The 18,471-nt window shown below is 34.5% G+C and overlaps 1 protein-coding gene across 1 annotated transcript in view; it reads right to left on the bottom strand.

Annotated features, from left to right (window-relative positions):
* Window positions 1–18,471, bottom strand: part of MBOAT1 (membrane bound O-acyltransferase domain containing 1) — a 115,814-nt gene that overhangs the window by 40,936 nt on the left and 56,407 nt on the right. Inside the window, exons 5-6 of the mRNA XM_003760139.4 lie at window positions 8,456–8,511; window positions 3,424–3,478 (exon numbers count right to left, since the gene is read on the bottom strand). Of these exons, the coding sequence (XP_003760187.1) occupies window positions 3,424–3,478; window positions 8,456–8,511 (111 nt within the window). The remainder of the gene's footprint in view (window positions 1–3,423; window positions 3,479–8,455; window positions 8,512–18,471) is intronic.

Here is an 18,471-nt window from a genome sequence, read left to right as displayed (position 1 = left end):
TCTCAGAGATTTACTGCTGGATCAAAGAGTATGCACTGTTCAATTGCTCTTTGGGCATAGTTCCAGATTGTATTCCAATAATTCTTAAATTATTTCTCCTGGATCTAATTTCCAGGTCAGTTGTTTTTCCAATAAGAAATTTCACTTTTTTCATTTTTATTATTTTTTTATCTTGTTTATTGTTTTTTTATATCTCATGACATCGTTAGTTTCTACCTGTCTAATTCTAATTTTTTAAGGAATGACTTTCTTCAGTAAGATTTTGCACTTCCTCTTTCACCTAACTAATTCTACTTTCTATGGAGTTCTATTCTACAATAAATTTTATACAACTTTTTCCATTTAGTCAATTCTGCTTTTTAAGGAGTTCTCTTCAGTGCAATTTTGTGCCTCTTTTACTTTTTGATCTGTTTTTTAAGATGTCATTTTCTTCAGAATTTTGATGCCTTCTTTACCAAGTTGTTAACTATTTTTCCATGATTTTATTGCATCACTCTCATTTCTTTTTCCAATTTTTCCTCTACCTCTCTTCTTTAAGTGTTTAATTCCTTTTTCAGCTTTTCCAAGGCCTGATGCTAATTTACATTTCTGGCTCTGTTTGTCTATCTTTGATATCAATGTCTTCTGGGTTTTTTGTACTTACTTTCACTGTCACCATAATAATTTTATATAATCAGGTGAGGTTTTTTTTGTTCTTTGCTTATTTTTCTAGACTATTTGTTAACTTTAACTTTATGTTAAAATTAGCCTCTGCTCCCAGAAAGAGGCACTGTCCCAAGTAGGTTTTATGTGTAGCTCCTTTCAGAGCTGGTTTTGGGAGTTCTATACGGTTTCAGTAGTTCCAAGGTGTTATGGTCTAAGGAGATTTGGGATCATTATTCTCCCAGCCTGTATTCTTGCCTATAAGTGACCACAAGCACTCTTCTCTGCTTTGGAACTTTTCAGAGTCCCCATTGTTGCTGGTACTCTTCTTTGCCCTGGAACTGTGGCCCTAAACCACAAACGAGAAAGGCAACAGAATCCTGCTCCCGATACCTGCAAAGGGTGCCCTGTAATCTCCTTCTGATCGGTTGTCCAACCCCTTTACCTCTGGAAGCCACTGGTAATTTAGTCACCTGCTCACCTGATGCTGACTTGTTGGACATGAGCTGTGCCAGCAAAGCTTATGCTGGACTGTGCTCCCAATAAGACAGATCTTTCCTTCCAACGTTCTAAGTAGCCTTAATCTGGAAAATTATTTCATCCTCCCTTTTTATTGTTTCTGCTACTCCAGAATTTGTTTTGAGGAGTTATTTTAACATTGCTTGGAAGGGAACTTGGGAGAGCTCAAGCAAGTCCCCATCTTTACTATACCATCTTGGCTCCACTTCTCTCTCCTAGAATGAAGTTTTTAAAGTCACTCAACTAATTAGTGAGACATCTTAGAACCCAGATATCTCAACTCTTAGTTCAATATTCTTATGTCTGGACCATGTGCTACTCAGCTCACAAAAAAAACTTTAAATTTATAGAGTGTGCTAAAATTTTTCAGATATTTCAAATGATGCAGCTGTTTCAGTATTTTCCTGGTGTTTTCAAAGTAGCAGAAATTTTTAAAATCTTCTTATCATTCTTTTGTCTTTTTCAATGCAGTGATTAATATGACATCATGGTATATCAAATAGAGTGCAAGATTTAAAGTTTGATAATCATGAGTCAAGTCCTACCTTAAACACTTAAGCCCACTGAGCCTCAGAGATAATAACATCTATATCATCAAGATATCATTAAAATCAAATGAGATATGCATACATTGCAAAACTTAAAAGTGCTATAAAAATGCTACTAATTTCTACTATTAATGATTTGGGAAAATTCTTTCTTAACACCAGAATTTGTTTTTTGATAATATGCATGTTCAGTTCAAAGACTAATATGTGCAAATTTTTCTCAGCAGAAAGTAAAGACAAAAGAGAAAGGGAGATAATAAAACTATGCTCTTAAGGCTCATAAAGGTTTTTATCCCAAAGGACTAGAAACATTTTCTCAAATAATTTTTCAGATATCTTTGCAATATCCCTACAACTCTGAGATGAACTCATCATCTTGTCAACAGTTAATGAAATAAAATACAAAAGAATTGTATGGCTTGCTCAAAGTTTCATTTAATTACTTGAATTAATACAAGTAGAATCCAGGGCTCCTTATGGTTCAAGACTCTATTGACTAAACTACAGTATTCAGTATATAGATTGTAATGGAAAAGAGCTGAGTTTTGTCCAGGGGAAAAGCCAAGGACAACAAATGTGAATCATACTTTACTTCTATTCAATTCCTGTGCTGAATCTGATGACCCTTTTATTTTCTCCCTGCCTCCTAACAATGCCGGAAAACATTTACTTGGGGTTAAACCAAGGTTTCAAAATTGCCTCATCCTGCTCAATTCTAATTTAAATATTGTCAACACCCTTATAATCAGGTTTTTCTCTATGTTTCCAGACAAAATGAAGAAAATAACACAACTTCCTTTGTCTTGTGTAAAGTGTGAAAGAATGGCAGTGGTTAAAAATTATTTTTAGTCATTTCTATAATTTGTTGAAAGTTAAAAATTAGTAGTCCCTAGACTTTAAAAAAAATTCAAGTCACCATCATTCCATTTTTATGTCTTTTTTTTTTCCAGTTCTATCTTCTCTCCCAACTTAAATATACATATAGAGATTCAACAGCTACTTTTATGCTCTATAAATGTTTTCTATAATACCAAATTAAAGTACTTAGTAAAATCTTTTCCCAATTTTATTAGAATGGTTGCTATTCACAAGCAGAGGTTCACGAGGACATAGAAAATAGAATTCTTCATCCCATTATGCCAGGCAGGCCTCTCCCAGGGAAGAGAATGAGCTTTGCCTTTTCAAATAATCTTTGACACCTCCTTTGGATGATATCTTTCCAAAAAACAGGTTTCCAGAATCTGAATTCCAAATGCTACTTTTTATTAATAATGAGCATAGTGATAATCATGATATTTACATGAAAAAGTACTTTACATATATAAGAGAAATAGTACAATAAAAGTTTAATGTATGGAGTTTTACATACCCTCTATTCCCCCACCTCTTACACATGGCTTTAAATGATTAAAGTGTAAAACTGCACTTTTGGAATGCACTGTATTATCTCAACAATATTGTGATCTAGGTACTACAAGCAATACTGTGCCTACTTTTATAAATGAGGAAGTTAAAGTTGCATTTTATCACACAGCAGCTAGGACATAGGCATAAATACACATACATGTGCATGTGTATAAATATATATATGCCAGCATACATATATAATATATGACATATCATACATGAATATATGTATGTATGTATGTGGATTGTGTGTGTGTGTGTATACATCTCAGAGGCTTGATAATATTTAGGAAAATAAGAAACTTACTTTATAGCAAGTCGAAGTTGCTCAGGAGTGAGGTCCTCAGTTTTTCGGCCCAATCCTAGAAAGAAAACAATATTATAAAGATGAACGAATGAAGTTGTCATAGTCTGACTTTTTGAATGAATGCTTCCTTTTATGATAATACCATGGAAGGCTGAAGGCTGACTCTTAAGAGAACATGCTAGTTAACAAAATTCAGGAGCATTTCCTCTTCAAAGCTAGTTCTCTTTGATCTAAAAAATCTGATCTTGCCACAATTTGCTCCAACAATCCACAGGGTTGAGACTTCTATTTTCTCCAACCAAAATACATAAGGGAAACCACTTGGCTCTAAACACTACATACAGAATGAAATCCAGATAGGTATAACTGGTCAGGCATGAGTCAAAAATATGACGGAACCCCATAACCACTGCTAGTGTGATAGTTTCCATTTGATCCTAGTTCAAATTTTTTAGCAATAAATTACTTTGGATCAATAGAATTTTTCTACTTTCCTCAGAACTAAGTGAATTGGGCAAGTCTGAAGATCACCAGCAGTGGGAAATCCGTCTCAGACACCGTTTTAAAATATTCCTTCTTCTAATATTAAAAATGATGATTATTATCATTGCTAGCATTTAGAGAATGCTTTAAAGTTTACACATATTATTTCATTTGATATCAACAATAGCCCTGTCAGGTAGGCAACTTATTTTCATTTTACATATGAGGAAACTGAGGCAAGGATAGGTTCAGTGGCTCAACCAGGATTATGAAACTAGTGTCTAAAGTGGAATTTGAACTTAGGGCCTATGCATTACAACTATAAAACAATTATAATTATAAGCAATGATAAACAGTTTCTCCGTTGATTGGCTGAGCTACTGGTGATACTGTGCCCTAGTATATTTTCACTCTGTATGATTATTGTCCTTGAAAGCACATAAGGGGAAAGCAATATCAATGGTGCTTCTTAGAGAACTGGTCAGTGTTTAGGGGCAATACCTTCTGTATCATGTTCACTGGAGGACTCGGCTTCACATTGCTAAGCAGAGCATAGCTCCCATTTTTTAAGTCAATAATTATGGAGTAACCCCAACTAATAAATGATCAAAATATATGATCTGTGCCTAAAGGGCTATAAACTCACGCATATCCTTTGACCTAACAAACCACTATTTGGCATGAATACCAAAAGAGATTTAAGAAAAAAAAGGAAAATGACCTATATGTAGAAAAAATATCCCTAGCAACTCTTCTCAGGGAAAAAAATGGAAACTGAGGGGATTACCCATCAATTGGAGAATGGCTCAATAAACTGTGGTGTGTCTTTATGATGGAATATTATTGTTCTATGGAAAATGATGAGCAGGGAAAAATAAACCTAGAAAGTCCTCCATGAACTTAAAAAAGGTGAAATGTACTGTACACAAAGTAATAGCAATGTTCTGAGATGACCAACTGTGAATAACTATGCTATTCTCAGTAGTACAATCATCTGTGACTACTCTGAAGGACTTTTGATGAAAAATCCTATACAAACCTAGAGAAGGAACTGATTATGTCCAAATATAGATTGAAGCATTCTCATTCTCTCTCTCCTTCTCTACCTCCATCTCTCTCTCTCTCTGTCTCTCTGTCTCGTTCTCTCTCTGTGTGTGCCTTGTGCGCTCTCTCTCTCTCTCTCTCTCTCTCTTTTCTCTCTCTCTCTGTTTTTCTTTCTCTTTATCTCTTTCTTTTAAACTTAATTTTTCTTGAGGGTTTTTATTTTCATTAGGATGAGAGATTTATGGGGTTTTTGGTCACAACTTGACTTTTATGGAAATGTTTTACATAACTTCACAAGTGGTTTTTTAGGAGAGAACCTAGAACTCAAAATTTTTAAAAACAAATGTAAAAAATTGTTTTTAATGTTAACAGGGGGAAAATATTGAATAAATAAAATTCTTAAAAACAATTAAAAAAACTTATGGAATATGGCAGAAAGAATGTTGAACTGAACATAGGACTTGAGTTTGAATCCTGATTATTTCACTCAATACCTATATGGCTTTATATAAGTCATTTAACCTACCTAGTCCTTAGTTCCTCTGCCTATAAAATGAAGAATGCTGATTAGATGATCTTTAAGATCCTTTCCAGCTAAAATTTATGACCCTGTTTTTATTAATCTCTTCTCTCTCTGTCTCTTTGTCTTTGTCTTTCTCTGTCTCTGTCTCTCTTCTGTTTTGGGTGCTAGACCCCAAGGCTTCTGTCCACAGCACTGGGGTTAGGGAATCAAAGAGGAAGAACGAAGAAAAGAGATAATTAACTCCTATACCCAATCACCACAGAAATCAAGAAAGAGAAGAAATACATATTCTGTGTTGAAAAAGTTGAGGTATGCCTTGGCTTTGTTAATTTTCCAATCAGTGGGTCAAAGAATCAAAACTCACAGAGGACAGCTTTCTAGAGATTTATATGAAAGTGAAAAAAATGTACAAATCTTTCTTTCCCTACAGGAAAGCAATATTCCAGGCATCTCCTTTGTTCTCATTTTGTGAAATGAAGCACAAAAAACACCAGGGTGACAGCATGGGGAAAGAACACTCTCTCTGGAGTTAGGAAACCTAGGATAATGGCTCAGTTCTGTAAGTTAAGATGAATGTGTCCTGGGGCAAATCAATTAATTCTTGGAGTATCCCTTTCCTTACTGATAAAATGAACATAATCATCTTTTAAGCCTAAATTAAAAGCCTTATAAACACTAAAGGTAGCTACATGGTATGGTGGATAGAGTGGCAGGCCTGGAGTCAGGAAGATTCCACTTGGTGAGTTCAAAGCCAACCTCAGACATTTCCTAGCTGTGTGATCCTGGGAAAGTCCCTTAATCCAGTTTGCCTCAGGTTCCTCATTTGTAAAATGATTTGGAAAAAGAAATGGTAAACCACTCCAGTATTCTTGCCAAGCCAAAACAGAGTCATGGAGAATCAGACGTGACTGAAAACCACTGAACAATAAAAATTAAATTAAAAAATTAAATTTAAAAAATAAAATTAAGACTATATAAATGTGAGCTGTAATTATCTTCTCTCCCACTTGTGATGGTCCTCTAGGTCCTCTAGGTCCTAAGAGAACCTAAGAAAACTCAAAAGTAGCCCTGGCTACCTGCACTAGAAGGACCTCTGGCCACAGAAAGAAGCTTAGTTGGTATAAAATGAATACATGTTTGGGGTCTGGGGAAGGTTTTGTCCTTTCTAGGAAAATAAATCTCCCACCATGCAAAGGAAAACCAGCCTAACTCAGAATCATTACACGTTAATACATAAATATTTGTCAGACAAATTATTAACTAAATCTCCATTTGTATTATTTGTATGTACAAAATGCACATGTTCCTCATTTAGAGTCCTAAAGTCTGTTAAACTAATAGCAAGTCCTTATCATGTACAGAAAATCAAGAGCTGCCGCTGCAGAAAATGTATTATTAACTTGACCTCAAAGTAGTCACCAATTATAAGGGTAATTCAAAAAAAAAAAAAAAAAAGAAGGGCAGAAAAAATCTCTCAAATTTATATTTTCCTCTTACTAGAAGGAAAAAAAGAAAATATTTTATTTCAATTGCCAATGAAACAGGACAAAATGGACAGAAATACATGCAAATAATTCATTATTCCCAGACTGAAAACTGGAAGGAAAAAAATCTTTAAGAGTAAACCTATTCTTTGCTTGAATTCACCCAATACTTATTAGGCAAATAGAAGGGACTGAATCTGGTTGTGAATTTATTTTATGTGGTAATGCATGGCTAATCTATTGCCAAAGGGAGTTAACTGTAAACTAAGTCACTCTGAATCTAGCTATTTTGAGTACCTCAGTCTACAATACCAAATCATCCAAGAAACAGCTAGAGCAGAGATATGGATTAAAGATACTAAAGGTTACAAATAAATTAAATTCATTCCCAAGCTTTTGAAAAGAAATAAGAAATTTGACTATAAGAAATCATCATTTTTCTTAGCTTCTTAAATAGAAAATTCAGCAGGTTAAAAACTATCAACTCAGTGTGTATAACTTAAAAAGAACTTTTTAAGGGTGAACTAGCATTGTGCTATATACTTACAAGAACACAGAGTGCAAAAACCTGACCAGCTGTATAAACTTTAGATACGTCATTTAATCTCTACAAGTATCAAATAGTTTCCTCAACAACAAAATGGGCATTACAACACTAGCATTACAACAAGAAGTAGACTTGTTCTGAGGAAAATATATTGGTGTAATACTAAATACTGTATTCATGTGAGTTATTATTTTTAAAATATATATATATAAGTATGCCACTATGACAAGACTATTGGCTTAAATCCCATTTTTGAGATTGGGCATTTTAACCTCCCTGGACCATATTTTCCTAACTTGTAAAAAGAGAGTCTTGACCTAGAGACCTCAGAAGTCTCCTCTTGCTTGCCATCTATAATTCATTTGTTGGAGCCTAATAAAAACTTATCCCCTCCCTAAAAATAGATTAATGAGAAGAAAATATACATTTGTGTGCACTGAGAAGTACCTCTTCCAAGGTTTTACACCATCTTATTATTCCCATTCAAGTCATGTGTTAACAAATGACTAGGGAAAGAGAGATGGAGAAAGCTAAAATATTCTTTTCTAAAATGTTTAATAGTTCAGGTAAATATCATTATTTAACAATATCAAATGGTGCTGAATTTTTTATTATTTTTTTTAACTTTCCTAGAATTTGAATGAAGCAAAGAAGGTGCCACTTCTCCTTATTATAGCATTGATAATAGAAGAAAAAGAAATGTCACTGGAGAAATTCAGCTCTTATTAAGATAAAGAGAAAAGTCTCTCCTCTCAGCAAAAATATTTCAGCAAATTTAAAGTACTGTCTCAGGGATCAAGATGCTGAAGGAGTTAAGGCTAATTTTGGGGCAATACAATTACCAATAAGATGAAAATAAAGCTCTCTCCACTTTCTACTGATGATTACCAATACAATGTAAGAAAAAGGGAGCCTAATGGCAACATGGCCATGAGGAGAGTATTTCCTCACCATCATGAATTTGAAACGCCAGGGTTGTGATCTTCTGGGTCACAATCATCAGTGGCCTACAAAGTAAAGATACAGAAGATGTAAGCTTTTTCACACATAGATGGAAAACTAATTCTAGTTATAATATGTAATAATTATTATTATAATTTTCAACTCCAAAACTTAAAATAATGAGTTTTTATATCTCATGCCAAATAACTTTTGCAAATACTTATAATATGGTCATAGAATAACACATTCACAAACAGCAATTAAAATTCTTCCACAGATCCTTTAGCTCTGCTTTGGATATTTTTCTGACAACAAATGATGACAAATGATTATAGAAGATTTATTTTAAAATAATTTCAACAGCTACAGATAAACCATAACTAGGGACATTTAGTGACAAGAAAAAAAAATCCAGATCTGGCTTGAGACCAAAACACATCAAAGACAAAAAAAAAGTGCCTTCTTTTTTTTCTGATTATCTTTAAATAAATATTCATGTGTGAACTGAAGTCATTTGCTTTTCCGCAGGTCATTTCATCTTTGATTCCATCTTAATGTCCCATTTTCTGGCCTTTTAAAAGGGCAAATCTGTGATAAATCAGTAACATTATTTTTTAAAAGATAATTACTTGGGGACACTAGCAACCATTCACCAAAAACTCAAGACCTACTTGAAAGGTAAGATGAATCCAAAAGATTCCAAGATCAGAATTACCGAATCAGATTCTAACAGCTCAAATGCAGCATACAAAATGATTAGGAAAAAAGAATACCTAATGATTCCTGCATTATAGGATTCTTTTTTCTCCCATCTTCATTTCAATGGCTATTATGGCACTAGGAAAAAGAATTTTTGAACATTTGGAAAAAATCAAGAACTAAAGAAAAGAAACTCAAAATGTTCTACAAATGACAAAAGATTATGAGATTTTATATATGAGTCTTAGTTGATAGTGAAGCTATCCTCTATATTTTAGGACAAACAATAGTGAAAAGAATGATGGGTTTGAAGTGAATAGATAAAGATTTGATTCCTGGCTCTGCTATTTAATACACTTTAACAATGGGCAAATCCCTTTAACATTCCTGGGGCTCAATTTCTCCATTTATAAAATAAGTAGGTTGGTCTAGAACTCCTTTGAGCTCAAAATCTTGAGAGCCAAGGTAGGTAAGTATAGGAACCGCAGAATAACCAACCTAAACTTTGTACTCTTGCTCTGTGAGAAATATTTTCCAAGGTACCCAGATTCTTAGAATGTTGCCTAATCAACCTAGAATCATCCCTGCCATTATTTGCTGATAAAAATATTACAGGGTAAATAAAACTGTAATATATTTATCATAGAATTGTTGCTATTTAAGGAAGAAAAAAAAACTGGGTCCCAAGTTTTTTTTTTTTTTTGAATTACAGAAGATAGTTTCAAATTATAGTTCACAGTGGCCAATGACCATTAAGTAAGAATAATCCTGCTGGACTCCAGTTCTCACATCTGTGAAATGGGGAAAATAATAACTCTTCTTTATCACATGGAGCTGTGAGATTTCTAAGGCAATATATTAAGAACTAATGTCAAGTAGTTTGATTATTGAATTGATTATTGAATGAATTCAGGGATACAAGGAAAATTTCAAAACCTAAGAAGTTTTCAAATTTAGAGACATGAATTCAAGTCTTAGCTTGCTATCTTAGGCAAACCATTTTATTTTCTTAGTTTCCTCATATTTCTATACATTTCTATAGACATATTTCCTCATATATACATATATATATATACACACACACACACACACACACACACACACACACACATATATATATATATATATTTGTATACATAAATATACAAATACAAGATAAACATTAAGTGAACCTAGCTGAAGCATCAAGGTATTCTGTGGGAAAGAAAAATGACATCTCTTCTACAATGTCCCTCAGACATGGATGGAGAATTCCCAAGACCTTGAACCCAAGATTCTTGGAAGGGCAATGTTTTTCAGGACACCAGTCCTGTTTCTAGCCTGGTCTCCAGTCACCAAGGAGAGCCACCTTTGCTAAGAATAGAACCTCTTATCTTCACTGCTATCAACATAACTGCTGATCAGCTACCATCTCCCGTGTGACATGATGGGGACAGTCCAGCTCTCTAAATCTAAGAGTTCTGGGAACAGCAACAATCCCTGATCACTGCCCTTGCTCCCATCCCAGACCCATAGCCATCACAGGATAGCACATGTATTACAAGGAGGGTTACTGTATTTTAAATTGGGCACAATGATGTGGCAAAGAGAATATAAGAGAAAACTCAAATCAACAACCATTTATTAAATGGCTCTACATGTGCTGAACACTAATTTTTTTGCTGTTTTTATTGTTCAGTCGTTTATCATGTCCATGTGATCCCATCCGAATTTTTCTCGGCAAAGATACTGGATTGGTTTGCTATTTCTTTCTCCATCTCTTTTTACAGATGAGAAAATTGAGGCAAGCAGGATTAAGTGATTTGTCCAGGCTTATACTGCTAGTGAGTGTGAGGCTGAACTTGAACTCAGAAAGATCAGTTTTCATGATTCCAGACTCAGCATTTTATCCACTATACCACCTAGCTACCCAGGGCAGTGAGTGAGGCACCAAGAATAGAATAGCAAAAATAAAATATTCCCTTCCTTCAAGAAGCTTACACTATAAAGGAGAAAACACATTTGTAGTCATACACAAAATAAATATCAAGTAATTCAGGGAAGAGGAAAAAGCAACTGAAGAATTGATCAATCAATAAACATTAATTTGTTGCATACTTTGGTCAAGCATGGTGCTAAATGCTAAGAATAGCTAAATGCTAAGAGGAAGGAGGGAGGAAGGGAGGGAGGAAAGGAAGAAGGAAGAGAAAGGGAGGAGGGGAAGGAGGAAGAGAAAGAGGGAAGGAAGGAGGGAGAGAGGGAGAGAAAAAGGGAAGGAGGAAGGAAAAGAGTGAAGGAAGGGAAGGAGGGAGGGAGGGAAAGAAAAAAATCATCTGAGGTCAAATTTGAACTCAGGTTTTCTTGACTCCAGGCCTAGAACTCTACCCATTGCTACACTTGAGATAATATTTGAGGTTAAAAGTTGGGGAGATTAGAAAAGGTTTCAAGTAGAACACAATCCTTGAGCTATGTGGAAATCAGCAAACCATTCTGTTGTAACCAGATATGCTCATTGGGAATCATAGCAATAGAAAAAGGTCCTCCAGATGTTTTCTACATAAAAATGTTCTTTTTAAACTCAAGCCCACTTTCTGATGAGTCAGGATCCTCAACACTGGCTAAATAAGGCCTAGCATCCTGTATGAAACACTAATCCAGACTAAAATCTATTTTACTGCAAATGTTTCCTTTACTACAAAGATTGTATGCAGGATAAGTTCAAGAGTTGACCTTTAGAGTGAAGCAGCTTCCTACAAGGCACTTATTTTTCCTAGAAACCTAAATGCCTTGAGGGCAAGACATATGACATGAATTTCTAACTGTACCCACAGTGAAGCCATATCTTTAATTGGGAAAAATTTGAAATGTATTCTCAGATACCTTGGTTATAAATAACCCAGGCTAACTAGTGGGTTCATTTCAGTTCCTAATTTCAGTTTAGCTCCAAATGAATAATCAAGTTAACAAAGGGAATAAATGGACCATGAAGCAATACCGCCCCACTAAGAAGAAAAAAAAAAACTACTTTCTTCTGTCTTGGACTTAGCTTGACAACATCTCAGGTGCAATTGCCCTGTACAATCCTGCACAACTGAACAAGATTTAAAATGCTCAAATCAAGAAGGTCTTGACAATTATTCACTGAGATTGGTAAATGAATCTTCAAATCTTTACCTTAAAATAAATCTGTTCTAAATTTCATATAATTTAGAAGGGGAGAAAGACTAATAAAACAACTAATAATGGATTAATTGTTGATTAAATTGATTAAAACACCTCTACCATCATATTTATAATAAGACAGTTGGAGAGAATTCTAGATATGCAAAGGAAGAAAGGAGTACATTTTTCTTTGAATAAGGGTTCTTAACCATTTTTTATGTCATGGACTTTGGCAATCTGGAGAAGAAACCCATGGAAATTCTAAGAATAATTTTTTTAAATAATTGGAGGAATTGATATATTTCAGTTCAAGGTTAATGAAAATAATACAGGTTATTTTTGTTTTGTTGTTTTCATCCAATTTCACAAACTTCCTAAAATCTATCCACAAACGCCTCCGTGAACCCCCAAAGTAAGAACTTTTGTCTTGGCAGTATGAAAGAAATATGTATTTGAGAGTTTACAATAGAAAAAATAAAATAGATTAGGTTAAAGAAAACAATAAAAAGATATATTAGAATATAAGATTCTATGAATTAGAAACTTTTGTTAAAAAGCATTAATTTCATTCTAATCTCTTATTTCTTTTCCTTCAAGCATAAAGTATATTAGGTACTCAATAAATATTTATTGACTCCTTTTGTCTGCTTACAAGCTGTAGCAGAAACTGAGAAACCAACTAATGGTTACTTTCTCTAGTGCTGAAAGTCTCAAGGCAAATTTTAATAGTCATTATTTCCAGGAGAAAATATATGTACATATTTTTCAGTAATTACACATATAATATAAAATGACATATTTATAATATTATAATTATTATATATAAAGTATACTTTACTAAAAGCAAAAAAAGATCCAAGATGATATTTCTAAACCTGAAATGTCAATTTAGGCTAATGTGTTTTCTTTTTATGAAATTATTCCCAATATGTGCACATGTGCACCCCACCAGTACAAGAAGGGCAAAAGGAGATGGGACATCATAAATGGCTACTTGATCCAGAATAAGAATTTTCTCTAGACAATGAGGCATTATAATCTGAGCTGAACTCAAATGTTCCACTCCGAAAAGGCTGCATTCTGTCCTTGAATTTGTACACAGACAGGCTCCTAATCATCAATCATGGATCTTTCGCTTGAATCCATGGGAACCACTTAACCAATTTAAATCAAGAATTTGTATTGAATGTAGGAAGGGTGGTACCATTTCTGAATTTTTCTGTGGGTGTCATAATGACAACCAAAATAAAAAAGAGCAAAGGCAAAAAGAAATTTTTTCTCTCTCCAGAGTTAATATTACATTTTTAAAGAGAGGAAGAAATAAAAGGGTGAAAGAGGGGACAGGGGCAGAGATGGGATTGAAGCCAAAACAGCTAAATATCTATGCAGGTGAGAATCTATCAAAGCAGATCTGACACATAGAGCCCTTACTATATAAAAGTGGGTTTTTTAGGTTGAACATGTTAATGGATTCTTTTACTTATAGTTTTTAAAAACTGCTATCATGCAAGTTGAGCACTGACTACAAGAAGAAGGCAATAAGGGTGAGCCTGGGGGTGTGAGCAGAAGTAGAACAATGCACTCACTCAGCTTCCCCATTCTAAGACCAAAGATAAAATCATGACTTAAAGTTCCCTTGGTGATGAGGTTCTGGGTTGGATGGCAGAAAGAGCTCAAGTTCTGATAAAATTACTCCCTGATGTAAGTAAGGAGGGAAGGGTTTGAGGGGAATCAGTTTAACCTTATAATCCCACCCTCTGGGAAGATCCTGAGTAGCCCCACCTTGCTGTGTCCAGCCAGAAATCCAAGTTATGTCAAACCCCTGAGGTTCAATTTCCTCTATAAATCTGTCCCTGGCCCATGCCATCTGTGGGGTGTCTTTCCTCTGAGCCCCCAAGCTAACTAACTCTTATAGTGTTGCTAAACTCCTCTATGGATTTAGCCTGCTAGTCAATGGAGTATTGATATAAGTATAATATACCCTTTCTCCTGATAAATTGTGAGTTCCACTAGGGAACTTGTCTTTTCCTTTGCTGATTGTTAAAACTACTTTGATGTTTAAAAGTTCTCACAAATCTATTTCATATTTATCATTCCTGGTGTCTATTGTATCTTTTCATTTTGTCTGAAACCTCCCAAATAAACCTTCATTTTGCCAAAGAGAATGGCCATTGTGAATCTTCAAATGACAGAACCCCAACATTTGGTGCCTACGTCAATCTCATCATTTAATGTTAAACCCCAACCATATCATTTGGAACTAGGAACTAAACCCAAAGGATGATGATCTGGATCCCCTGCCTCCATGCACTTGGGAGTCATAGATCATAGCAGAAGTGGAAAGTGACTATTTTTTGGCCTATTCCCAGTACTTAATGACTAGCCTTGAAGAATGTCCCTCGGCCCTTTGCCCTCAATCTGGGAGTCAGAGAATCTTCATCTGACCATGTCAGGAAACTCAAAGTGTTCCAACAAAAGAAGTCACATATTCCCTTAAATCAAAGGTTCATAACCCTGAGTCTCCACCAATCTTAAAGGTCTTCAGTGGGCCACTCAAAAAATATACCTCTATTTCCATTATTATTACTTTTCCTTTGTAATTCTGTGTATTTTATCATATCCATTTTAAAACATTCTGAGAAGGAAATACATATGCTTCACTACACAATCCAAAGGGTCCATTATACCAAAGAAAGGTGTCCTAAGGGTTTAACTATAAAACTATGAATACAAAGATAACTCCTCTATGCTCTCTAATTTGGAATCAAGGAACCTGAAATTATAACTAAATTCTATACCGTGTGATCCTATAGAATAAAGAATGCTTGGCTATGACTTAACACATCTTTCCAACTCTAAATCCAATGAATCTCTGACCTCCTGTTTCAGGGCTAGCTATTATGTTTGGATTTGTAGGCTGTCAGATCAGAACATAATGGGCTAGCACACATTGAAAAAAAAAGAAAAGAAAAACATCTTTCTAATCCAGGGCATTGTATGTGAATCTGCAAATTCAGCCTCCAATCTATCACACCCAGGGGAAAAGAGCAGTCTTTCATTCCAAGATATTTCTACTTTTTAATAGGCTCATTCTGCCAACAAAATATATTTAATATGCCCGATTCCCACCTCCCCAGATGTAGGTTTGAAATGACTATATATTACCAAGAGACTGGTTGGCAGTCATCAGGATTTACCGAAGGGGCATCAGGATTTACACGAGTCAATGTGAGACCCTTTGGAAAAGCTCCTTTTCAAATGAGACAGCCTGAGTCTTCACAGAGTGAAACTACAATTAAACAGGGACAGGATGATTGTCTTCTCCCATCAGCCATGCTCACTTGGGAGCAGCCTTAGAAACCTATGCAATTACATCCTAGCAGCCCCAATAAAGGCAATAACAGAGGTACCAAATCTGACTATTGTAACTAAGTGTCTGCTGCCACCTCTTTTCTTTCTAAAAGTCTGCTGTGCTATTTTGGTTTTGGTTTTGTTTTTTCCAATAAATAAAAAACTATTGCTATGATCAGTCCATAAATTAATAGGAGGGCAATTCTCTGCTTCAATCCAATGCCAGCTTGGTTCAAGCAGAGAATCCAAGCAGGGAAGGGGGAAAGTTTTTATACAGCACCTTCTATGTGCCATTATACTACCTACTTTTTTTGTTGTTCTATTTTGAGTTATTTCTTCTTTCTTCTCTCTCAACTCCATATCACGAAGGCCAAAATTTGAATCCAATATATATATTTGAATCAAACATACTTCTATATATATCAGTTCTTTCTCTGGAGGTGAATAGCATGTTCCTTTGTAAGATTTTCATAATTGATTTAAATAATTATATTATTCAAAATAGCTTATTCATTCACAGTTGCTCTATGAAAAACATCATTGTTACTGTACACAAGGTTCTCTTGGTACTACTCATTTTGCTCTTTTATTTCATGCAAAACTTTCCATCGTTTTCTAAAACCAACCTGCTCATCAGTCCTTACAGAACAGTAATATTCTATCAAATGATATTTTATGTTGTTCTTGATTTTTAGTATTGTCTGACTTTTTATGACCCCATCTGAGGTTTTTTTGGCAAAGACACTAAAGTGATTAGCCATTTTCTTCTCTAACTCGTTTTATAGATAAGGGCAAAAAGACAGTTAAGTGACTTGCCCAAAGTAACACAGCTAGTAAATATCTAAGATTATATTTGAACTCCGGAAGATTAGTCCTGACTCTAGGTCCAGCACTTTATCCTCAACACAACCTAGTTGACCTATATTTGTATATACTTATATTTATCCTATTTATTTATAAACATACTTTATATACATGTATTCTTAGTTATATATGTATCTATATATTTATATATGCATGTCCTGTTTCCCTCATTAGAATATAAATTCCTTCTGAGCAGAGATTATCTTATTTTTTGTATTTTTATCTATATTGATTGGCATATAGTAGAAATTAAATACATGTTTATTAATTAAATGAGGAAGAAACTATTTCCCAGTAAGACCAAAATATTCAGTTCTTAACTAATAGTCCTAATAATGTTACTGCATTCTGTCCTAATCATTCTTTAATTGTTCATTGATTAACCCTATCTTTTCTACATGGAATAATTTTATTTAATCCATATTCAATTCTTGTCTGTATTATCAATATCTCTTTTTTAATCTCCTTTGTTGGGTAGAACACATAGATTTCAAGCCTATGACTACTTCTATAATTATCAACTCTAATAAGTATCAAGTTCCACATGAAAAATCAATAACCATGAGAATAAAAACAGCCTAATTCCTCTATTGAAAAATCTGACTCTCCATGATGAATCTGGGAAAGCTATAATGGCAGATAAAAGACAAAGTTTGGCTAGGGTCTTTAGCTCCTGGAATCACAGTATTTAGTAATGTCTATAGATGGACACTACAGGAAATCCCAATCATGAGAGTGTCTCTTAAATGATACTATAAGCCCCCTAACTAAAACCTTAGTTTACACAAATAAAATCTATTTCAAGGAAAAATGCAATGTAATTTTCCAATATATTTGATGCATTGTCTAAAGAAATTTCTTAGATTCAAGCACATATCCAATCCATGATACTGTGTGCAATATGGTGATTAAGGAGTAACCTTTATTATTTTACATTGGTTGATTACCTACACAAGAAAAGAAAAGCCCACTGCATTGTCATCCTTAAGCATTTTATGCATTTAATGTCCAAACATCACTTCACCTCTCATTACTGGGAAGGAACAGGGGAAAATCAACCTTGATTGCTGAGTATTTTTCAAAACTGCAACAGTGACAGTGAGTTATTCCCATTCTGAGTAAGACTGCAATTGCTTGCACGCTCAGAATGAGATTCAGAGATGGGGAAAGAATGACAATTGGTCATTTAAATTCTTCAAATCCAACCTCAGACGTTAATTAGCTAAATGACTCTGGAAAGTCACTAAACCTAAATGCCTCAATTTCCTCCACTATAAAATGTAGATCTTGATGTCTAACTCATATGGTCTTTGTGAGGACTGAATGAGATAATATTTCTACAGGACTTAGCACATTATTTGGTACACAGTAGATGCTTAATAAATGCTTGTTCTCTTTCATCAAAGGAGACTGTGAAGTATTAATGATGGTGATGAACTGTTTAAACAGTGACAAAGACAATTGTGTCTGAAGGAAAGACCACCCCCTCCACTGATGATGATATTTGGCTATGGAAGAATCTAAGTCCCCTTCTCCCAATTTTGAGAATGACCCTATAAAAATGCTTTTCCTGCCACCCATGGTCAATGACTGAATGGGGATCAAAGTAAGAAGAATATGCTCCCCCTTCTAATCTGAAATGATGAGAAAAAAAGACCATATTTCAATGCTGAGAAGATTATACTAAATACTGTGAAGAACCAAAATAATATTAAAAAGCATATTGGAAGGAAAATATCTTGGCAACTTAGGCAAATGCTCTTAACCTAAGATCAGAATATCATACTCCTCCAAAACATTGGCAAACTGATAGGCTTGTTTGGATGTTTCTAACTCCAACCCAAAGCTCTATCAATTTTCTACTTAAGGACTTCAGCCCAGCAAACCAGGGATTGATTAATGCAAACCAGTAGGTCTGGGGGACATTTAAGATATAGTGTTTCCCCCTTGCCTGACCCTTAAACCCCAGG

This window comes from Sarcophilus harrisii, chromosome 1, assembly GCF_902635505.1.
Source record: "Sarcophilus harrisii chromosome 1, mSarHar1.11, whole genome shotgun sequence".
Classification (NCBI taxonomy): domain Eukaryota; kingdom Metazoa; phylum Chordata; class Mammalia; order Dasyuromorphia; family Dasyuridae; genus Sarcophilus; species Sarcophilus harrisii.
The sequence above is the reverse complement of the archived record's forward strand: the minus strand, read 5'-3'. Positions and strand labels throughout refer to the sequence as shown.